At 43.8% G+C, this 24,976-nt stretch overlaps 1 protein-coding gene across 6 annotated transcripts in view; it reads right to left on the minus strand.

Moving 5' to 3' along the window:
* MAD1L1 (mitotic arrest deficient 1 like 1) overlaps positions 1-24,976 on the minus strand; it is a 320,530-nt gene that overhangs the window by 207,432 nt on the left and 88,122 nt on the right. For all 6 annotated transcript variants that reach the window (XM_042864053.1, XM_042864057.1, XM_042864058.1 and 3 more), the window contains one exon: positions 21,283-21,427. In XM_042864053.1, the coding sequence (XP_042719987.1) occupies positions 21,283-21,427 (145 nt within the window). The remainder of the gene's footprint in view (positions 1-21,282; positions 21,428-24,976) is intronic.

The following is a 24,976-nucleotide window of genomic DNA, read 5'->3' on the forward strand; positions in this document are numbered from 1 at the left end:
CAGTAATTACAGCAGCGGCGTTGTTCCACTAATGATGCTATGCCTGTGAACTGGGACAAATTAACACAAAGACACACATGCGGGTGACTTGCAGCCCAAGGGAAGGTGAATATGATGGAGAAACAGACATTTAAGACAATCACCACAGATTAAATGCTGTAAGGTACTGGCGAACAATTTGCATCCCCAACAAAAAGCAGAATATAGGCAAGGATGTGTTCCCCATCTGTCCTAGATCTGTATGAAAATTGATGCTTTCTCTAGGGATCGTGCAACCAATCTTTCTCATCTTAGATGTATTTGAGCATCTTTATTGCTAGTCTACATTCTGCAAGTTCTGTATGGCTGCAGAAGAGAATTGCTATCATGGGGCTGTTCTCAGCCAGGCTACATCAGCTCTAACCAGCCTTGGGGCTGCCTTGGTCCAGCACAAGCTTCCTTAAAGCAAAGCCCCATCTAACTGCAAAGCCTGCACTGACACTCCAAAACACCTGCAGCTGCTGGAGCACCTATTCCACAGCTTTATGTCCAACAAGCAGAGCCACTGTGCAATATTCCACCCTGAAGAGCAGAACACTGTACTGCCTGCTATTGATGCTGCCTACTTCTGGGCATCAAGAGCTGGAAGGTGCCAAGAGCTTTCCCAGCCTGGACCAGTGGAGAGCAATTCGATATTATTTTGTGCTTTGGATGATGCTAAACTAATGAAGGTCCTGCAGCCAGAGGAATGCTGAGCCTGGGCACGACCCAACTAAAAGTTGCTGCTGCTGCACACGACACAGAGCTTGTTACATATCTGTGCTCCAGACCTCACAACCAATTCAAAATAATGAAGCTTAATTACATGAATGGGAAAAAGTCTGCTACGTGTCGTTTTCAAACCTGTTGAAGTCTCTTTGAATCTGTAACCCCGTGGCCCCGTGCTTTATTCCATCAGAAGTTAATTACAGGAGAGGCAGTTTCCAAATGTATTAAAGAGATATCATATATTGAGGGGTCATCTGTGCTGGAGATGGGAAAACACATTAACGAGAAAGGTGTTGTCAGCATCTGAGTTTTCTTAGCAACATTCACGAATGCAAGCACAGAATTCATGACCTCTCTTTTCTATCAGGGCCATTCACAAAGCTAACATGCAGAAACCATCCAACGAACCAGGCCTCTGCAGTGCTTTAATTTGCTAATTTCTGCAAGTGCTCAGCATCACTTTTCCCCCCACAGTACTGTGACTGTCAGCAACTGTATTCAGCCAGGATACAGAGCTTTCCATGGGTCAACACGAGTCTGGAGAGATCTCTCGAGCACCAAACATCATCCTGGTGCTTTACAGCTTTCTTAAATTGCAGCACTGGGAGATGAATCCATCAGCCAGGAAAACCATCCTTTTCTGTACAGAGGTCTTCAGCAGAGGTCTGCATATAGGAACAAATGATTCTTCTGAAATATTCATGCTGTTTACTGCTCCTGGTTGCTCCTTCGCTGCCGATCTTCAGGGACAGCCAAAAATTAAAAACAAGAATCTAATTTCAGCTTTAGGAGTCCTGCCGCGCCTCCCGACTTGCTCTACGTCAGTTCCAGAAATCAAACTAACGTAAAGTTTTAATTAAAAAAAAAAAAAAAGCTAATGGAACGACAGGAAAAAAAATCATCATTTGAAACTTTTCCTTTCATCTGTATCCGATACATCACTTTCTGCTCCCAGCATCCACCGACATCAACAACAACCAGGAGGTTGGAAGGAAAGGATGCAGAACCAAGGACTTGTGACCCACAAATCAGACAAACACCAGCGCTGAAGAGCTTTAATTCTCAGAAAAGATTTATGCTCTCCTCCCAGTGGCAAAACAACAGAGGCTCCGCCACCAAATATCTCACCGAGGCCCATATATTTATAGGTCCCAGAAAAAGTCTATTGCAAAAAGTAGCAAAATATGCAGGTAATACCTAAAAACAAAATCCTCCAATTTTTCACCAGTAAATTGCATTGTCTACAGAAAAACATTCAGCCTTAGCTGCTGAAAATAGATGCCTTCTCAAACACATCTAACAAACAATACAATCATTCTTTTTGGCTGCAGTAGTCTTATTGAGTTTCTAATTTTTCCCACTTTTTGAATAATTTTGCTTCTTAATTGCAGTAAAATCTCTCAGTTGTGTTATAAAAATGCCCACAGTCTGATGGAAGACTGAACTTCACCCAAAAAAAACATTAAATCTCCCCCAGACACGACTGAAGTCAGAGCCTTTGCATGAGCTCAGACCTCAGGAAAGCGGTAACCACTAATGCTTATGAACAAAACATGTTTGTATTTTACGGTGCAAACTGCATTTGTGTCAGATTTGAAAACCTCCCATCTTCTCCCACTTGTCAGAGGAGTGCAGCTGCACATCCGTGTGACATCCTCCATAGCACCCATCCTCCATAGCACCCATCCATCCTCCACCAGCCCCACCGGCTGGGAAAGGCAGCACACAGACATGTCAGTGCTTACCAGGAGGTACCTAAAGGGGACGTGCCCCAAAGGCTGCAAGTGCATTGCTCTTTAGAAAATCAGCTCCTTTTAGGTTTCTTAGCTTAATAACGCTCGCAGTAACCAAAGCCACAGCCAAAGGCCAAAGTTCCCTTTACATCTTTCCCTTCCGCTCCCTTCTCTTCGAAACCAGCCAAGGAACTTCCCATTTTTTTCCCCACTATTTCAAGCTTCATCTCTCAAATGCTTGGAGAACACTTTTGTAATACAACACAAATAAAAGAAAAAGCTGCATATGTCATCTACACGCACGTACTTACACCAGTGCTAAGAAAAGTTTGAAAGTAGTTCCCTGCTTTTGTTAAATGCTTTCATGTTTGCCCCAAATCAATACTGTACGCACAAAACCCACAAGCTGAACAGCTTGTGTAAGAGATAAGCTTTACAAATCATGGTATTTTTTTCTTTCTTTCTTTTTTTCCTCAGCAGAGCTTCTCTCTTCCACTTGTCAGAGCTCCATCAGCCCCTCACAGTACGCACTGTCTGCTCCACACGTTGCCCCCCTTCTCTTTTACCACCACAGATGTATTTCCCATCCCTAATGAATTCAGAGGGCTCCCTGCCTTCCTGCTGGCAGCTCTATTCCCCTACTGCACTTCACAATAGGATTTAGGCAGCAACACTGAAATTATATTGGCTTTCTCCACCATAAGGAACAGTCACAACGCGTGGCTCAGAATTACTCAGCCGACCCCAGCTCATGGAGCAAACCTTGAGCAGCACCCAGCTGCTCCGGGAGCACCTGTTGGATGATGCCACAGAAGCACACCGGGAACAAATCCCAGCCAAGGGCTCTCACATGGAGCATTTCATCTGCTCAGTGCCGCTGGGCTGGCTCAGGAGCGGCTGTGGAATATCAGCTATGAGAACTCAGACACCAAATTCCCAGGGCATCTCTCGGCACCTGCCTAGAAAGCTGAGCAGTGGGTTTGGAAGCATGCAGGAGATGACTTATGACTGCTCAGCAGGGATGAAGCTTCCCCCTCCCATCCCCAGCAAAAGCACTTCTCTCTCCTTTCTCTTTAACTCTTTCTCAGAATGTCCCACTGACTCCCAAGGCCAAGCGACAGCCACTTGACACGTTCAAGCACCGTGTTTCACACCAGGAAAACCACAAGAGGCTGAAGTGGAGAAAAAGAAGGATGCTGAGCAGATGTTTTACAGCAGTCACACCAAGCCAAGGGATGCAGAGCTGAGTCCATGGAGCCGCCTCACTCGGGCAGTCACTTCACATCACAAATGGCACTGCAGGAAACAAACGTGCCCCCAGCTGCCTTTGGTGCCTGGAAACTTAATTACCCTCAGTGCCCTCAAAACACCTCAGACCCCTCAGCAGCTGGAAGACCTTCGTGCCCATGCTCAACAGAGTGGATGTTTTGCATCTTTTCCTTGAGAAGCGCAGACAGTGAGGCTTCTCATTTTGCTGAAGCATTAAACTCCCTCTTGAAATGCAACCTGGGATCAATTCTATTTCAGCTGTTGTGTAGCAATTTTAATCAAGTGTTAAAACGGAAGATATTGAAAAACCACCTGAAAATACAATCCTCTGGAACAATGTGAAAATGGAATGGGCAAGCAATAACGCAACTGGAGCAGAAAACGATTACATTCACTCTCACTTTGCTCACACACTGAGCACCTGCTCTGCTTAATGCTGCTGCAAGGAGGCAACGGGAGATGCCATTCCACACCCAAAGCTGTGCTCCCAGCTCCCAGCTACCCAGAGAAGTGTTCCTTCCTTCTGCAGAGATTTCCTCTTTCGAACAAGACAGATTAAAAAAAAAAAAGTGCTTAAAGCTCTCTATTTATAAAATTGCTTATGTAAAGATACTATTGTGAATGAAGTATTAAATTATGCAGTGCAAGATGTAATAGAGCGAATTATATTCAGTAAGATCACACACTACTGAAAATATGCAAAAAGCAGTGCTACGGGCTTTGAGTTGTCAAGCTGCACACACACACATATATATATTGCTCAGCTCATTATTTTCTACTGTTTCCATGTGTGATAACATGCCCTGTGCTGACACTTCTCCTATTCTCCTGGCAGACCCCACATTAGCATGTAAATAGCTGGCAGATAGGAGGAAATGAAAGCGAGGAAGAGCTCTTTAATTAACTTTAATCCTCTGAAAATCCATACAGCAATCTGTTCTGACAGTTTTCTACATGGGATCTTCTTAGGAGGTCCCTAAATGCTGCCTGCAGATCACTGCCAGGCTAAACTGGGGGAAAAGAATAAAAAAAACAATCGTGGAGACAATATTTAGACATATTTCTGCTGTTCAGTGATGATGGTGACTGCCATCTGGCATCAGCACAGCCGTCATTAGTCCCACTCGGGATGGGGAACAGAAAGATGCTGCAAGCAAAAGGACAGCCTGCTTCACATCCGTGTGACAGCCAGGGGCCAGCTCTGGGCTCAGCTCAGCACACAGACCTCACACACACATACAGGGCAGGCTCCTCTGCCTCTCCATGCTGCATGTGCTGCCCACGTTTGCCCTCTGCCCCGTATTCCCACAGCCTGCAGTAAGCACAAAACTCTCAAGGTTGAAGAGCAAAGCAATCTTGTTGTTAGAAAACCTGATGAAACAGCTATAGAGCGGCACGCAGCCCTTCAGATCTCAAACAGCAAAATGGGCGATGGACGATAAGATGCAATCATTGCTTCCTTTTTCCAAATGGAAGTGACAAGTTTTATGAATGGCCCTCAATTACATGACATTTCAAACAAATTTCGGTGGCTGAAAAATCTCAGGGTAAATGGAAGGAGATGCAGTGCCTCAGCCTTTGGCTAGAGAAAACCACTGCAGTGTTACTGGGTGGGTTGGATCCAGCTGCACAACATCCTGCTGCCTGATGGGAGTTGGTACAGGCATCAAAGGAAGCAACTGCTTTTGAGGCCCCCAAAAGCACAGAGCTGGCCACTTCTTACATCACTGGAAGAAATGTTTCCCTGCAGGGCAGCCAGGAGCATCTTAAGGGCAGGAAGCCAAGGAGAGTGCTCTTAGTCCTCAGATTTCCTCAGAGCTGAAAGAAGGACCAGGAGAATTTGCAGCACCAGGGTCCAACAGGTGAACTGGGGGAAGGCCTGGCTACAGCACGGGGCATCACATAACAAGCTGGAGAGCTCAGGGCTGTTTGCAGCCACCTTTTTGCTAAGACTGCACAGCAAATGCAAGAAAAATAGGAAGTAATGCAAAGATGAGAGCCGTGAAAATCTACTCAGTGGAATGATACAAAAAGCACATAAAGCTGTAAGAGGAGGAAATAGAATCACAGACTGGATGCTTCTTTGAGGCAAATCTCCAGCTTTTATAATATTCGCTCTAGACAGAGACCAATCCCTCACTGTTAGGGTCAGAGGGAGGAATTCCCACCTGCTGTGCTCGGGGTCATCCTCATCCTTTTCAGCCCAGGCTTGCAGGTATGGAGCTGTTTTAACAAATACAAATTGAAACAGTGCAAAAGACAAATACAAACACGTATCTCGCTACGTCTGCTGTTCTCCAAGGATTCAAAGAATAAAGCCACAGAAATAAGCAAAAAGGTGACCTAGAAAATTTGGCGTGTCAGATCACAGGCATATCATTAAGCAAAGAAACCTGATTTACACCATCAGTCTACAATCAGTCACCCACGCCCATCAACCAGCTGTCCCACTCCTATCATTTCATGTTCTCCCATCAGCTGAACCACACTGAGTACAAAAACCACATCGCTCCGTTATCCCCTCTGACTTCATTTATTTTTTTTTAACATCTCTTATCAGGAGCAGACATTTCACTTTATTCATCAACCCAGATTTCATAGCTAGAAGATACAGAAAATATCCAGCTTGGCAACTTCAAAAACACGGCGACTGTTAATGCTCAGAACAAAGCCTGCTCTTATGAATATGTAAGCATGAATTTCAATAAAATGACCTTTAACATAACAGGTTCTAGCTGAAGAAGCAGATCTCTACTGCCATATGAATTACTAAAGATGCAGGCGTTCCTTCTAGGATTTACCTTACACAGAATAGTCCTTATACATGCTGATTGCAAATCCACTTTAAACCATGCATTAGTTCATGCAGCTTTGAGGAGTTATGCTGAAATCTAATCTGATTTTCTAGTAGAAAGAAACATAATAAAAAGTGCACTTAAAACAGCTACGAGGACAAATAAAAGCTGAAAGTGGAATAAGTTTATAAAAATACTATGACCATATCCAAGGTTGCACTTAAGACATTTTCAGAGCTGGGTATTTGCACCCGATGGCCAAACTACAGCCTCACTTTATCTGCCATCTGCTCATCTCAAGTATGCCACCATCAACTGGACGGCTTATTTGGATATACTAGGGGCAAAACAATCCACCAGGTAATTCCCCCCATGGTGCACAACATGAGATCCTGCAGAGCAGCATCCTACAGGATGGGCAGCAGTGACTGTGGTGCAGGTATTTGTCCTTGCCTGCAAATACAACACTTTGCTCACCCACTGTAATGCTGCTGCAGTGACGCAGTTCATGAGATGTAAGGCACACAGGGAGTAGAAACCATAACCACGGTGAGTTGAGTAATGAGTAGATGCAATACAGGGACTTTGAGCATCAAATCAAGATTAGAAAGAAAATAAACCTACCAATTTCCCACAGATTTTTTTTTTTTTTTTAAATTGCTACCAGTTCCATAAAGATGAAAATGAAGTCAAGCATCAAAACATGGAAAGCCTTGGTGCTTGTGTCAAGTGAAGAAAGGTCACATCAATATAAAACATAATGGAGAACTTAAAGCAAATGAAAGCCGCAGCAACAATAATAATTTATACTTAAATGTGGATGAGTTTCATCATAATAGAAACTCATAGCAAGAAAACCAAGCTGAGGTGGGCAGTTCCAAAGAGCCCCTGCAGCCTCTACAGAGGCAATTCAGCACATCAGGACCCCACAGTGCAGGAGGAGGAGGCACAATAAGAATAATCCCAAAGCCAGATGCTCGCTCAAGACCAACATAACTGAAGTGGTAACAGACAAAAGGAATAAAATGATTTATCATTAAAAACAGCTATAGTATGGGAAGCATTAGCAGACTTCCTCCTATCTGCTTTGAGAAAGGAGATAAGGTTGCTCTGGGAAATTGGAGTCATTGTCAGTGAAGTTTCACCTGAGCATTAAGAAAATTAGTCGAGAAGGTTCAGAATTACAAAGCATCTTCTTTAGTCGAGTGTAAGAGGATGAAATAGAGACAGATAAGCGTAAGCTTTCGTTCAAGTAATTTAAGCCTAACTGGTTAACAATTCATCGAGAGCACTCACAAAAGACCAAAGTAGGGAATATAGGGCTTGAAAGTCTATGTAAATGACCCAGCACCCTCAGTTTTACTCATTGTGTGAGGTTCAAATACCCATCAGGGTAAAAGAGGAGCAGCCGACTCCGTCCGACCATGGAAAGCAATTAGTGCAGGCTGAGCCAGGGATCAGAGACAGAGCTGTAATACTGATTAGTGCAAAAAACAGGGACAAATAGCAAGATGTGTGCTGACAACATAAAATATTAATGTTAGCAGAGTCGAGAGACAAGAGTGAGGCATTCCAGAGCTAAAAAAAAAAATAATTAATAATGAGGGAAAAGCAAATGCAGATAAGCAGAGCGAACACACACACAAATGCAATTTAATGCAAAGTGGAAGGAGAAATACTGGATTTCACGCAGTGTCCAAGCAAGCAGCTTTCAGACAATCATCTCCCAGATATGTGACTTGGATCCCCCATGGATGTGACATCCTTGGGGACACGCTGGCCAGCCGTGGACTGTAGGAGAAGGAAGGGCTCCATCCTGTGCCTGTGCAACAACCCACAGCCTCCACAGCAAAACCACTCCAGCAGCATTGTTCCAGGAGAAAATCAGATCCTTACACTAGCACAGGTTCACCAAAATCATAAGAGATGCTCCAAGGATATGGCCAGAGTCAGCAGATGGAGGGAACCAGTGCAAGGCTGATGCTAATGCTGTGGGACAGGAACACAGCCGTGCTGCAGCAAGGCACTCACTGTAGGAGGAAGGTCATTTTCACACATCTAGGACAAAAGTGCACCTGTACTGTGTCCTCTGTGTACAGAGGGACCAAATATGCTAAGGGAGAGATGCAATGAATTAAGACCTAAAGCTCTCCCACAGAGCCGTCTGATGTGGACTCAGGTTTGCAGCTATTCCATCCAAGTGTGGCAGTTCCCCTTCCCTGGCATAACTGAGAGAAGGGATGAGAGGAGGAAAAGTACAGCATCAAACACTGAGTGCTGCTAAAACACCGTGAGTGACAGTGTCATTCAGACTCCCGAAATAGAGAGTGTTTAACCTTCATTAGTTGTTAACAGCTCTCAGAAGCCTACCAAGGATTGATGCTGAGATATTTATAACACTGAACTCCAGACTAAGTTCCAAGATACAAAAGGGAAAGGACAGTGTAAGATTCCCCACTCTCCTGCAGTTTCTTGTCAGATGTAACTCTTCAGAGTTACTTCCATGAACAAAGAGGTGTGCAAGGAAAAAGCCCGTTGGTCTGGGTGAGAACATCTTGTAATCCCAACAGCTCTTCCCAAGGAGAGCAGCAATCTCACTTTCCCAATGCAACAGCATAGAGGGAACATTTTTCTTAATTTGAATTGGTATGAAAGATGTGAATTCTCTAAACTGTGTTTAATTTGATTAGTTTTCTTTTAACTATATTAAAAGCTAATGACAAACCAAAAGTTGGGAAGCAGATCTCTGGATATCTGATCCCTTGCACAGAGGCGCATCCCTGTGCAGAACTGCAGCTGAGGAACAGCCTCAGAATTGCAGCTTCTGCAAGCTGAGGAGTGCCCTGTGTACAGCAAATCCTCTGCTGAGCAAACAAGGTAAGTCCCACGCCTACCAGGCTGGGGTCAGCAATAAGTGCTTTATCCTCTGCTACTACTTATTCAATTGGAAATAGGTAATTCAGTGTTTTGGCTGCAGCCCGTTTCCTCCAGCGGAGCAGCGTGACATTACACTAACCTGTGCAGCTGCTGGCTGACAAGGAGGAACAATTCCACCTCCCTGCTCCACCTCCATGAAGAAAAACTAAGCAGACCAAAAAGCCCAACTCTGCAAAGGCAGAGAGAAAAGCAGAGACTGAATAAACACTACCACAGAAAGCCCCAAACCCATCCTAGCCGAGTGAAGCTTTAGAAGACTTTCTCAGAAATAGATAGATAGGGATAGATGCAAGAGGAAGCAACTTTAACTGGCCCCTCAGAGGGATGAAGTGAAGGAACAAACTCCAAAACAGACTCAGCTGCAGAAGATGGGCAGTGCAGAAGAAGGGCCCCGAGAAGCTCAAAACTCACCAACTTAGGGCAAGGAGGAAAGTGATGCAGGAAGGCAAGCACACTGCATCGCTTCTGCCTGCACTTCTGGTTTACTCGTGTTACCAGGGGGAAGCATCACATTTAGAGAGTATGTTTGAAGTCCATCAGCTTGCATGTACCTCTGGAGAATTAAACTAGGGATCTGGCTATTAGTTACTGCTCTTCAGCATCTGACTCAGGATATTTTCAGTAGCTCCAGCAGTTATCTTTCTTCTCTTTTATGCAAGTAAAAAGCCAGTATTGGAACTCAAGGGCTACAGACACAGCCTGAGGCTAGCACCACACGTGACAATTCACATGCATAGACATTACATAAGGAACATCTTGGTTAGCATGAAAGGATGGGGTGGGTTCAACAGCCTTTGTGGCTTTTTTTAATCATTTCTTTGGCAGAGAAGATTTCATTTAAAACCTTTAATGCGCGATGAACGTGTTGTGTGATGAAAAGTTCACTGAGCTACCTGTGACCTGCAGCTCCTTGACAACTGTGCCATAGAAGGGAGCACAGTGCTGAGCGGAACCAGCTGCTCACTGTCTCCTGTCACAGCTCACACCTTCAAAGAAGGGATGGCCACTGAATTCAGTGAACGTTTCTGCTCAGGAGCAGAGGGGATTGTTGAGAGCAGTGAAAGCAGGCAGCTCTCCTGCAAAAGGCGGCTGGGGCTGTGCCTGGATGGGACAGAGCAAAACTCAGGGAAACTGCGGCTGCTGCAGGAGGTGCCACTGTGACAAAAGCCTCTATGGGGGTAAAAAAAAAGGGGCTCTAAATCAGGAGTGGAAGGGGTGGGGGGAAGAGCAAAAAGGAAGAAAAAAAAAATCACCCTGAGATGAGCTGTTTGCTGCATCCTTGTAGGAAATATTCAAGTTGAGATTTTACTCACTGAATGAACTGAAGGCAGAGAAACCCCCCTGAGCACGCAGAGCCAGAGGCTCCCCAGTCCCCTGCTGACAGGGGAACGCATGGGGAAGGTGGGCAGGCTGCAGGGGAGGCCAGCACTGCTCCTGCTCACTTCATGCTAAAGGTCAAAAACTCCCTCGTGCTGTGTTCTTCTTTTTAAACAACAACCTGGAGCAGATCACAAGCAGTTTTTCCCCCCAGCACCACACTCCAACAAATGCTATCTTAATAAACATCTCCACTTTAGAGGAGGGTAAAAGGTATTTTGATTTGATTTTGCTACATTTCCTGAAATTGCTTTTTTCTTTCTGCATTTTTGTTGCTGGCCGTTCCATCGTGGCGGCCCTTGTGGAGGAATAATGCAATAACTGCCCTCACAAGGTCAGCTTCCCAATAGCCTCACAAATGGCATTCCCCTACAACAAGAAAACATGCATGAATTTGCTTTTTTTTTTTTTTTTCAACCCTGAAAGTTGGTCTCCAAAGGAAGAACACTGTCAAGGGAAAATTAGATTATTTTTTTTTAAGCCAGAAAGTGTTTCCTTATCTGTCAAACTGAGCATAATATTTACATAGAAGAACAATTGTTTATGTGCAACACAGAGGATTTCTGCAGTTTATGTCACTGTCTGGGGAAAAAAGGAAAGCATAAATCCAACAGGGGAGGAGTTACTCTGGGACACACGCTAATGCGACGTGGGACTGTTGGGAGAGCTGTGCAGGAAGGAATTGCTAGCTCATGGTGCACAGGCTCTGTAGAAGCACACAGCACGCACAGAACGAAGCATTACTTCACATCCACGCTTACCTTCAATTCAGTGCTCAGGGCACAGAACTGGGCTTCCCAGCAGTTCAGGGCCAGCGCTGTTTTGGAAAGCACAGAATGCACAAAGCCATTCAAACGGTGCTTTCCTACACTAAAAGCTGCCTGAATTCCCCATGGGACTGTAGGACCTTCCTACACATAACTCTATAAATTGTAAGCTCAATCAAAAGAGTTCTCTTCCTCCTGATAGAAGAAAGCATCAACGTTCTGTGGAGAGCTCATCTTCTCCCATCTCACATCCCTAGATGTCCCACACAGCGCTGAAAGAGAAATGGCAGATCTCCCATTTATCAAGAAGCTTGTAATACAATAATCTCACAACATCAGAATTCATTAAGTGAAACCAGACCAATTCTTCACTCTTACTATAATTTCTATTAAAGAATGTTGTCTCCATCTAAAATTCTACTCCAGCCAATGTGCTCATAAAATAGGGAACAGTTCATTTCTCCTCACTGCAACAAATCATGGGTCAAAGACCACTTCCACAATACTTGGGGGAAAAAAAAAAAAAAAACCACCTCATTCAACTTCTAATATATTCATCAATTTAAGCAACGCTTGACCTGAGATGATGTGAACACGCACTGAACAAAATAGTTAGCACTGCATGATGCTCTGCCAGAAGCAATCCGAAGCTCCTTCATTCTCCAGACAGTCCTTTGGGCTTATAGATTTTGGGTCTTCATTTGCAAGGGCACTCAGAGCGACTGGTGTCTGAGAAGTGCAGCTGTGCCTACCAGGGGCTCACATCACACGCTGCAATAAGCTACTGTGCAATTACTTAATTATCTCTCTCCCTCCTATCCTTTAAAAAAATCCACAGCGATTCAACTTGAAGCAAGCCCAGTTAATCCAGTTCTATGGCTGAGAATTAAAATAGAGACGAGTGAGGGATTCAAAGTTCCTGTGGCAACAGCACCCCTCTAAGAGGCACAGATATTAATGCCCTCAAACCCTAAGTATTTTAGGAACAAAGAAGTGCTGAAAGCCCTTTCCATGCAGCTTATCCAAGCTCATAATTTAGTGGCTGATGTTCAGAAGTCCTAAGTCGCTGCCCCCATCCTTCCATGCTGCCTATGCCACCTCTTGTAGCCAGGAGCAGAGAAGTTTGCTCTGCCCAACACCCCTCAGCATTAAGTCCCTCACTGCACACATCCATCCTCCTGCTCGCTTTTCTGCCATATCCTTCATAATTCAGGGCTGAGAAGCAAAGGAATAAACGTTACAGCACACGCATCAAGGGAACTATAACTTTGAATTACCTGACCTTGGTGAGTTTAAACTCTCCGCCATAACATTGGATTAACCTAATTTCATTTTATTGAATATTTTACCTTTAGAAGTCGCGCCGCCCGTTCTGTCAGGGAAATACGAGATCTGAAGGTCAAATAAATTCTTTTATGGGCATATTTCTAATTTTCATAGTCTAACCTCTTAGCTTTGAGCACTGATATCTCGTGCTGTTGGGACAATGCACAAACCAGTCACTATTCTGACAGAAAATGTATTATTGCTTTATGTGTGTATGCATATGTATACATACATTCAAAAATGCCCCAAGCTAACACATAACTTTTAATTTTGCTGCATATTCTAAATTGTTATAGTGCTAAAAAGTAGAAAGCTCTAAATGCCACACTTACATAGAAACTGTCAGACATAAGAACAGAGTCTGTCCTTGTGTCTTCACTGCCAAAAGCACCTGATAAAGGTAGCGATGACCTCTGTATTCTTGTAACTACACAGTTCATCAGATCCATAAAAAAGCAAAAAAAAAAAAGAATCCTGGTCACTGATTCAGAAATATATTGCTAAGAATTGACGGAGCCCAAGCCCCGCTCTAACAAACCACATCTGTGCCTCTGCAGCACACATCCCTACAGTGCCCATGCATTACAAAGAGGTAGAATGCCCAGAGTGAGTTAAATGGGAAGACTGTCCACTCATAGTGAAGAATAAAGCCAGTGCCAGATGATGAGCAGAACCCACCTGAGAGGATGCAATGGAGAACACCACAGCATCACAGCGAGCCAGCTTGGTCATCTCAGACCCACTGAACAGACACAGGCCCAAAAAGAGAAGGTAAGCCAGAAACAAAGGGAACCTCATAGGCTTTAGAAGCCATTCTGGGGCAGGATTAGCACATGATAACAACTCTGCTACTTTCCTATTAACTGAATAGAATGGGCGCTAAATATGTGATCATATCAGGCAAAGTAATGGAGCCAATGAAATAGTACACAGCAAAAACGCAAGCACTGGGCTGGGAGCTGTGTCAGAAAATGTGAATTCCTCCTTTCTGAAATCTACAAATCTTTCTGTTTTAACTTCCTTCCAAATGGTTTTAGCAAACTTCTTCAAAACTATCACAGACAACTTCTCCAAAGGCATCAATCTCAGCTCTCTTTATTCGTTCCTTGCAGCAAGATTCTGCAGTCATACTAGCAGTGGTGTTAGCAGGTCCCTGGAACAGACTGTTTCAAAGGAAAACGGTTTGTGCTCACTTCATTCTGTAAGACAATTTCCATTTGCTTAATATAGTCATGATATTTTAGTGAGGTAATTATACTCTTAGCTATCAGTAACAATTAAACCCTTCTCAGACTGAGGTTGCTTAATAAAGGTCTCAAAATAAATAACACATTCCAAACACAATATTTTTAAATGTCAAGCATGCAAATAAGATCTTGTAATGAATATAACGAAGCATCAAGTACAAATCAGCACTAAGTTGGGCTGTGATTGTACAGAACTCTACTAAAATTGCCGCTGGAGTTACTGTGGAATGCTGATCACTGTGCCAGAAAGGCAGCACAGGCTCTGTAGATGAAGCCATTTGATTAAATACTATTATGCTTTAAGGGGATAGCAAGGGAGAAGCCATTGGTGTTGCAGTGTTTCCATAGCTGCAGAGCAGGGCTGGTCAAGGCTACAGTCAGGCTGACAACCGATATCTGTTCATTTGTATTTTGTGTAGCAATTTCCAGGAAAACCAGGTTCCTCTGCAGCCAGACCACTCAGTTATAAGCTAAATAACACCCAGAAGCAGCTAAATTACAGGGTATAGACAAAGGAGAAAAGAAAAGAAAAAAAAAACATCACTCTCAATTTCAGACCTAGATAGACTTGAAATGAGGTCAAAAGATCCTGGAAAGCTGTTGCATTTGGAAGGGGACATCACAGTTTAAAGGTCCTTACAGTGCAGACAGCAAGATAAAATAGAACGGTGAAGTAAACGAACACAGACATTAAAGAAACAGAAAGGCAAAGAGTGGTTAGAATAAGTGTTTGCAGAATCTCCTTGTGGAGCATCCACTGCAGGCAAGGAGCAGCAGAGCAAATCATCTCCGACACAGCTATGCGTGGAGCCAGCTGCCCGAGCTCCAGAAGGTGGTTAGGTGGATTAGGACTGAAATTGGGCACAGGACGCCCACATTTCTGCCTTCTGCTTCTTATCTCAGCAGCACCCTTTCCATACTTAGTACCTCTTGGCTTAGAAACGTCTTGCCATGTTCTCTGTCAAATCCCAACACAGCTAAGCAGAACAGAACGTCAGGATCTCAAAGCACAAACTGCTCACCACTTGGCCTCCATCCCCGCAGGGCTCCATGCCTGTAAGCTGTGAAACACCTGGATAACGCCCAAGGAGAGTTTTCAGAGCAGAGCAGGATTTTTCAGCTGAATCAATTTATAATCTGCAAGGGCTCATCAGCAGAAATCAATTAACCCAGAGTGAGGTCCCCAACCACGGACCGTCCAGCAAGGATAACAGACAATCCTGCAATTCAGAGCACTGCAGGATCCAGGACAGCTTGCTTTCACTTCAGATGAACTTACCCAAAGTACTCATAGCAGGTTTGGATTATACAGGAGACAGAAATCCCTCATATTAAACCTAGGTCTCTCCATCCCACGTCACACTGACACAAGGCTGTCAGAGACCATCAAAAGCACACACAACACTTGGTATTTTCTCAACCTCACCAGAAGCCAAAGACCCTGAATCTCACCGTCTCATGACAGAAGTGCATGCCTCGTAGCACAGCTCCAGACACTCTTGTATAAACCATGAGCACAAAGCCAAATGGCTCCAGCTAACAGGGGAGGAGATTTTTCGTAAAAGCCTCTGCTTCATCTGGCCTGTTAGCCCTCATTCTCAGGAAAAAAAGAAGAAAGAATCCTACTGAAGAGCAGTCTCAATTAAAATTCATGATGTTACTGGATACTAAAATCACAATTCAGCAGAGACCCCATTCAGACCCCTCTTACTCTGCAGACAGCAATTACCTCTTTCTTTCCCATCCCACAGCAACTAATGATCTTCTCTCCCCTTGCTATCATTCCCACCCCATAACAACCAATCACCTTTTTTTTTCAGAAACTATTTAACTGATTAATATAATCAAACTGAAATTAGAGGGTACGGTTCTCAATCTAAAGGGCTGTTGAGTCCCTTGCAAACACAAGGCCTGTCTTCTCTCCCCTCTTCTTACAGATATGCAAGATGATCTAAAAGGTATTACCTCACCCAACAAAACTTGCCTTGCAGAACCACAGAAGAGAGAGCAGTGGAATTGCTTCAGAATGTATTTATTTGCAGGCATTAAAGAGAAGACAGCTTTCATGGTTTTATAAAAAACAAGGGAAGGAGAGACAAGGTGAGCAGAGGGTTGGCACAGGCTGGGCTGACAGCAGACAGCAATCATGTGGGGGCTGGCAGCACAGCTGGGGATGCATTGGTAATGGAACTGCTCAAATGATACACGTGGAATCAAGATGTGGGTCAAAGAGGGGAAGAGGCATCATATCCTATCAGCCAGGGAAGGGCATTCGGTACTGCCTGCAGCACGGGGAGCAGCCCTGAGCCACCCGTGTGCCATGGGTGCAGACCCCAAACAAAGGCTGCTGCAATGCTTCTTTTTGCCACACTGCCTGCTTCCTCGCTACCAGGTGCAGCGTTTAAGGATAAATGCATACCCCAGAAAAAAGGTTAATTCATCTCCTGCTCCAAACTCCCTGAACTTTCAGATCTTTCCTTGCACTTTCAGATCACTGACCTCATACTAAAAACAACGTGGGGCCCAGTACGACAGAGAAACCAGCAGCATTCATTTAAATCTTTACTGATTACAAAACAAAGCAGATGGCAAATCAAGTCATGAACTCTGCATCTGCCATGCTTAATGAACAGTTTAATTACCTTAGTCCCATTTCTGATGCATCTCTGCCATTCTCAGCTCTGGGAGTTAGATCACATTGACTCCTGCAAAGATATCTCCAGGAACATGTGGTGTGGAACAGTCAGCTGGAGTTGGTTAATCAATACATATTTAATCTCCAGCTTTTATGGTGATGGCCTGAAGTATGGCTCAACTGAAACAGATTTCCTATCAGATCACATGAATGGGTTGAACACTCAGAAAACAAAATGGGATTTCTCAGCCTCTTCTGTGGGCAGTGGAGCACTTGCGGGCAGACAAAAACAGCAAAACAACAGCAGACACAGTCAGATTCATTCATGTGCTGCATTGTGCCACATGAGAGTGCTGGAAGCAATTAGGACAGCGTACATTCACAAAGCCTACAACCTGAAAAGCAAACTGGACTCATTTGGGATAAGTTGCAAGGAGTCACTGAAACTATGCTCCATGTTTTGAGTTCCAGTGCGTGCAGACAGGCAAGAGCTTCCCATGAAGGACCAGGCAAGCAAGCACGGGATTTGGTCCCAGGTCAAACACACTGCACGTGCCTGGGGTTCTTCTTGCTCTGTAGCCTAACGTGGTTATGTCCAACCGACTTTGTGCACAGAAGATAAAGCTAAGAAAGAATAAGAATAAACAACTGACTGCGCACACACAAGAGAGGAGTGACACGGCTGAACCTTCACAGCAGTTAAGTAACAAACTCAGATTGGGATTGATCTGTGACCTGGTGGGATGCACATGAGGCAACGGCCCTCCAGAGAGCCACGCAAACCAACTTTCTACCCTTCACATCACAAGGTTTGGGAATCCCTTTGCATGCCTTCACCGCTTTTCTCCAACTTCCCTTTTGCTGCACAAGGTCCACTTGTGCCCCTGAAAGGTGCCCCTGAAAGCTGCCCTCTGGGAACAAACACACCAGAGCTTTGTGCTCATTAAATACAGGCTCAATGAGCTGCTTGACCTCAGATAAGGATTTTCTGAAGGGGTATTTCATCTCAGGATTGCTCCATGTCATAGGAAGCTACCCAAGAGATTCAAATTTTAGTCATTTAATAGCAACGTTGATTACTTTAATAGCTTACACCAGAAAGACCACAAGTCGAACAGAAAGCTCCCGGACAAGAGAAATACTCACAAGTTAAAATCAAATACAGAACTGTGGGTAAACACAATACACAAAGCCAATATAGCAGCAGATCAAACAGGAAAGAAGGACAGGGATAGACCTGGTCCTTCCCCAGTGCTTCACATATCCCCCACGACTGCCGTGTTGGACCGACGTTGTGTAATAAAGCCAAGAGAAAAGATTTCTCTAAAACTGAGCAAACCCAAAGCAAAAAGACAGCACAGCAGACAGCAAATCCAGACAGGTGGACGTCTAACAGCATGAGTGAATACATCCCGAACATTAATTTCTTTTTCATTACCCTAAGTGAGCAGACTGACACTCCAGGAAATGCCTTCAAGCTGTCAGCATCTGAAAATCTCTGAGGTGTCCAAGCCTAGGCTCTCATCTCACTGAAAACACATCTATCAGAAAGCTTCAAGTACTGCCCCGATCTACAAGATACACATGAGAAAGTGATCAGCAAACACGCTCTAAACAGCAGTTTGTCAATAGTAATAAGCAGGATGCACGTCCTGCCCCACTCTGCTGTCAGAGGTAGAATTAATCAGGCTAGATCACTGAGCAAGTATGTCAAAGGCTGGAGAACACTGATCTTCGAGGCAGTCAGGGAAGAAAGAGTTGTAAAGCCTCATAGAAGTACCCTAGATTGACAGCTGTGCCTATTCCAAACAGTAAACCAAGTGGAAATGCCTGAGTAAGGTCAAGAAAGCCCAAAAGAAGCAAATGAGGCAAGGAAGCAAGCAATGGAGGGAGAAGTTAAATGCACCAAAATGAAAATATAAGAGCAACCAAGTAAAAGAGTCTGTGGCAAGTAGAAAATGAGCCAGACTGAACAAGAGCAACCCACGAAAATCAGAAAATACTGCTTGAATCTGGAGACAAAATTCAGTAGCCATAAAATCTGAGAAGGAATCAGATCAGAAAGGAAATGTCATCTGAATGTTTATAACTAAAATATTAGGTACTGCCATTACCAAATGAAGAACAGCTTATCGTTTTCTACTGATGTTTTAAAATGCATTCAAGACCTGAGACTTCCAGGTTACAATTTGATCCCAGAGAACAGATAGCTGTTGCTGGATTAAACTTGCACTGTTAAATGTGTCTGAAGTCTTTCAGTCCTTATTTGCTCAGAATACAGGAGCACACTCACTGCCCTACCAGAGGGTCAAACATGCACAAATGCAAAAACCATAGTATCAGAAGCAATACTGATTCAATCATATATATAAAAGTCTCTCCCAAATTAGATTTTCACAGTCCTATTTAACAAGACAAAGACTCAATAGAGAGAGCTCATCTTTTCCTTTCTCCATTTACATAGACAGAAGCACACTGTACTACTGATGCCACTAATTAGATGATTAAATACCATTCTAGGTGATACGCTTTCAATGTAAAATAATTATTTTTAACAGGCAGTACATTTGCTCAATCTCATTTTAAATCACAATATCGTACTTTTTTTAATTAAATGAAATTCCTTCTGATTTTGCATGAGAGAGCAACCAGTGGGAGCAGCAGTGCCAAGAGAAGATTGCCAAAGTACCAGAATGCACGTACTCCTCCACAAAGGATCCTAGCATTCCCTGGATGGAATATAAATTTTCAGAGAATAGCAAAGTCTTTATTCCTTTAAAGCAGGGCAGTGGAGGAATCACTCAGCACACTGAAAACTTTCACTGACAAAATATGAGTTTATCTGCTCTGGTTTGATCAAGGACACTTCCAACTTTTCCTCTATTTCTCCCCACGAGTGGGGGTGAAGGGGACAGCAAACAAATTAAGGATCTATAGTACTGTAGTAGAGTCCAATCCATTACACGACAAAGTATTGTCTTTTTGTCCAGTAATTACAGAAGTAATGATAGCAAAGTTATTTTGTATTCACTGAGAAAAGAGATTTCTGATGATTACTGGAAATAAGTTAGCAAAGGGAATAGTTCAGAAGCCCATCTGAGAAACTCCCTTTAGATCCGAGCAGCCCAGAGCCACACTGCACGGCTGAAAAGGCTGTAAAGGCTTTCTATCAGGTTCAGCATTCACCTGTGTCACAACCAGCCACACCATTATCAAACCAGAACAACGGAGGCTCGGCTGCTGCTGAGATGAAATGCCTTTTCTATTTCCACTGGGAAGGTTTTGCCCGACCATCCTGACTTCAGTGCCTGCCTTGGTGCAAAGGCAAAAACTGCTGTCCTCTTCTCGCTTACAAGACTCTTCATGGCACCAAATTCTGCAGTCAGAAGCGGTGGAAAAATATCCTCCAGTTCCTTCCTGCTCCTAGAGGCCTTGCTTACCATCTACCACGGACTCCTTGGCTCAACACTAACACAGAATTAAACAGAACGGAGTGCACAGCAAATAAAACCAAACAAAATACTTTACTTGACTAAAGATTAAAGCCTCCAGCACTACCAACAGACGAGCCCCTTTTCTGCTTGCTCAGACACTCCCACAGCCAGCACCTTCCTCCCCATGCATGACAACGTGTCTGGCTTCTTCTCTCACCCCAACTTCTCCATTCTGACCTTATGCACACACACAGGCTTATCTACGTGAGCAGTTTGATGATATCAGGCAGATTGCTTTAGATGAGTGAAGTTTTGTAAGGAATATTATTGAAACTGAAGTCTATATCATTCTTACTAGAAAGAATTATTATTCCCATTGGGGAAAGAGCTCCCTCGGAATTTAATATAACATTTTTCAATGCTCTGCAGACTTGAAAATTATTGTATAGAATTTCATCAGGGAAGCACACTCGATATAGGATAATGCAGACTTTTTGAAATACCCTATAGAAGGAATCTTAAAATGTATTTTCAATTTACTGGTCTAGTGCCTGCCATTATATCTGAACAGACTTTCAGCGTTAGAGGAGGGCGATTCTCTTACTCTGTAAATTGTTTTTCCACGGAAACAGCTGACAAGGTGCAGTCATTTCGTTCTCTTCAGGAAAGGAGGTGAGGCAGCGAAAGCCTTTATAAATTCCCCTCAGTGGCTCAAAACACTCTGGAGACAACATGATTCAATTCCCTGCCCTCGCACAAATGTCATGCCTGAGACTGAGCCACAGATTGCCAACAGAGCAGGAGCCCAGATGGAGGAGCACACTAACAAAGCCTTACAATGTTCTCGTACCTTTACCCCACTGCAGCCCCGAAGACAAGTTTCACGTCACTTTTACAGCATCTGCTACGCGAAGTCCCCAGAGTAACTTAGCAGTGTTAACTGGAGTGAACACAGAAGAAACACCTGGAGGAAGGAATAAGGACACGCTCCTACAGACATCATCGGCACCCTCACCTTGGTGAGCAGCAGCACACGTTTCTGCAGACGCCTGACCAGGGCCTCGTGCTGCTCGCGCTTCTTCTTCTCATCCAAGAGCTGGCTCTGCACCTGTAGAATTTCCTCCTGCAGCTGCTGTCGGGCCTTCTCCAGTATTCGGGCACTAGGGAAGATAACAAAGGCTAGTGAAACCCTGAGCATTGCCTCTTAATCAGAGGGACCAGAAAGACCACAGAGAAGCAGGACACGGGGGCTGCTGCCATGTCATGTCACAGCTGCACTGCTGGAATCATTAGGAGTAGCTGCAGCCTCCTTATCAGCTTTTCTCAGAAAAAGATAGGAGAAAACTATGGCAGTGTCGGCCTTCTTGTTCAGCATAAGAGATTACTGGAACCTCACATACACAAGGCAATTAATTAATTGCATATCTAAAATCAGGTTGAGAAGACAGCTCATCTTCAACAAACAACGCAAGATCCTGGTTCCTACTGCACCTTTTCCTTTTTTTTTCCCCCTCTCCTAACAAAGTAAAAGCAAAATGGAGGTTTATTATGATCTGCTTTGAGAGAAAAATAATATTCACCTTGCCACCACCTGCACTCGCTCTTTTCAGCAACCTACGTTGAAAGATAAATGTCTTCTGAGGCAGTTAGCACTCTGTTTGCAATGTGGACATGACTCTCGATTAAACCAGAAGAGCTTGGCTCCCCATCATTTTAAGACACTGCTTAGATAAATCTCAAAGAGAACCGTGCCTTAAAAGACTCTCAGCTTAAATTAAGTCCATCCTGAACTGCCAGGTCATTGAGTTGTACCAGGGAAATTTATGTTGGAATTCACTGAAATCCCCAAACAGCTATTTTGAACCTCAAAATTCCTCTCCTTGAAGAGGAACGTGCATAATAAAACACCAGGTGAATAAGGAAAACGTGCAAGGCTCCAGTTCAGTTTGGACCCATTCAGAAATGGACTGTGGAAATTGACTCTTCCTTGTTGTATTCTGATGGGAAAGTTGAACAATGCTAAAGGTGCATTTGAAAATGGATAATTTAATTAGCAAGGTACCATTACATCCTTGGTTCTGTTTTAATTGGTCAATTAAAAAGAGAACCTGTGCCCACAAACATTATCTACAGTGACGGAACGTGAGGCAACAGCAGCCTTGCACTTGATGCTTCTTCTGCATCACAACTCAGCAGACACCTCAAGTTCAATCTTGTGCATACTCAGTGGAAACACCAGCTTTGTTCTTGTTCAACAGCACGAGAATTCCACAGGCTAATAGAGATAAGTAATTGTTGACATTCTATAGAATAAATCTTTATTTAAAAGTTTCTGAGAAGTCAAAATCTAAAGACGACAAAAAGATTGAGTCCTCATTTTGTGTACATTGGATAAAACTACGTGCTGGAATTAAGATGCCAAACGTCACAAGCACATACAAGTAGCTTAGGCAGTAACACACAGAAGGTGAAAGTGCTGTGCAAGCTAATGGGTTAACATGCTGACATTCAGATAGAAAAGAAAGACATAGGATGGGTTTCCTTCTTGAAATAGCAAATGTGTGAAGTTCAGACCTCAAGGATAGCTCAGGCATTCAGACATTGCTCTCAAACAGGCTTGGAAAAGAATTGCTTAAATACATAAGGAAAGTTAAGCAAAGGGAAACAAATGGGCAATTCCCTCAGCTGTGGCATGGCACTTGGAAAGAACATCATCTTCTGTTTGTATTTCAGACCGAGCTGAATGTGATGTTAATGTAGATAGAATTTAACCACCAGAGATGTCTGAAAGCAGTGACAATACTTAAACTCTCTGAACTGAATCTGCTAACATAGGTTTCCCTAATATGAGAAGTGTGAAATCCAGCTTCCTTACAACTCTTCACACCATGCCAAAGCAAATTATTGAGATCCTTTCTTCCTCTCTTGGGACAGATTGATAATCCTTCCAGAAACTGCACCAAATATGACAAAAGCCATCTTCTATGAAAAAAAAATAAATCCAAAAGGAAAGTTCTATTCCTTAGTGACACAAAGCAGGATTTGAATGCCCAGCAGCAGCAAGTACCATTGCAGTCAGAACTGGGCACTTCTCTTCCACACTAGTGACACCTACGGCTTTCCAAAAGCATTTTGCTTGTTCAAACCAAACATTTAGAAAAACGAAAAACAAGCTCAAAGTTCTCCATTCAGTGTAAGTGTGGAGAACTGGCATTTTTTAAAACCTCTGCCAGTTCAAAGTGAACCTTTTAAGCCGAAAGGAGAAAAAGTCATTTCTGTTTATCAGCCTGTTAATGTTCCTTGCTCCACATCCTCGTGAATGAGATGCCAACATCGTTCTGTTCTGAGCTCTTGAGACTCTTCGTATTTTGCTTTTCCCTTTTGTAATCCACTTTAGTGTAATCTTAATGATAAAACTTCATTTTCCAGAGTGTTCTTTGAAATACTGAGAACAATGACAGCAGACAGTGAAAACAGAAGCTGCAAGATACATTTTAATAATTTGCCTCCAAAAAAAAAAAAAAAATTAGAAGAGCAGCTCTCAGCTTCCACCTGCCCCAGTGATACGTTAAACGTTACTCAAACTACTCCATCCTTTCAGCAACCAACTCACCACCTTACAGGCACTCAGAAAACAGCAGGAAAAGCAGACGGGATGCCACAAGCTGTCTGTTTGTCAGCCTGAAAGTAAAAGCAGGTATCTATGTGCAGCAGCAAAGGACAGCTGGAAGAGGAAAAGCGCCTGGTCACATTGCAGCTGAGGAAGAGCACAGCCCTGTGCACCTAGCAGGGACAAGCACCAGGGAGGAGGATGGCACCAAAGAGAATATGCTGGGATTGGAGCATGGATGGGAAGAACAGCAGAGGAGCACAGGTGGAAAACAACAGCAGTGCTGCTGCCTGTGTGTAATAGTCACACTGTAACAGTCACACTGCAGCTATCAGCATCGCCACACAGAACAAAATGAAAAGCTCGGCACACAAACTAATGAGGCAAAAAAAGAGGAAGGGAGATTGCTTTGTACCAATATTTGAGGCCTGACAACGTGCATCCTTCTCTACATGCCCACGTGTTTGTAGACAGCACACAAAGTCATACACTGCACTGGCAGCTGAGAACGGAGGGATGGGAGAAAAATGTTATTTTTCATTCCAGTTCTCAAGTTTCAAAAGCTAACATGAAGGCACAGATAGCAAGGTAACTCCACGTGCCTTCCTGTTGTCCACTGAGAAGCAGAACAGTGTGCCCATGGCCTCTCTGGAGGCGATGCCCTTAGCCTCCATTCCCAGCATCTCACCCTATAGGGTTTCCACGAATCAAAAAATCACTCAAAAATAAGCAGCTCCTACATCACGTTGCTGCTCTACCTACAAGTCCTGGGCCAGACTCTAATTACAATGAGGGAACAACACGAAGAATTATTTTGCTTGTGTGGAGAGGTGAAATGAGCGAGGAGCGGGCAGATGTTGGGAGCTTTATTGGTACACTGACAGCACGTTTTATCACTGAGGCAGTATTTAATTTTACTCCCCAACCAGCAGCATAAATATCAGGCTCAGAACTTCAGTTCCTTCAAAGTGAAGCTACGGAACAGAAAGGAGACCAATTTTATGTCCTGGCAGCAACTTTAATGGACTGTCAGGAGGTCGGACTGACACAGAGGACACATCAGGGCCCTCTCCCTCCCCAGCCAGGTGGGCACACACAG

Source organism: Lagopus leucura, unplaced genomic scaffold, assembly GCF_019238085.1.
Source record: "Lagopus leucura isolate 7727_CA_CO unplaced genomic scaffold, USGS_WTPT01 Super-Scaffold_760, whole genome shotgun sequence".
Classification (NCBI taxonomy): domain Eukaryota; kingdom Metazoa; phylum Chordata; class Aves; order Galliformes; family Phasianidae; genus Lagopus; species Lagopus leucura.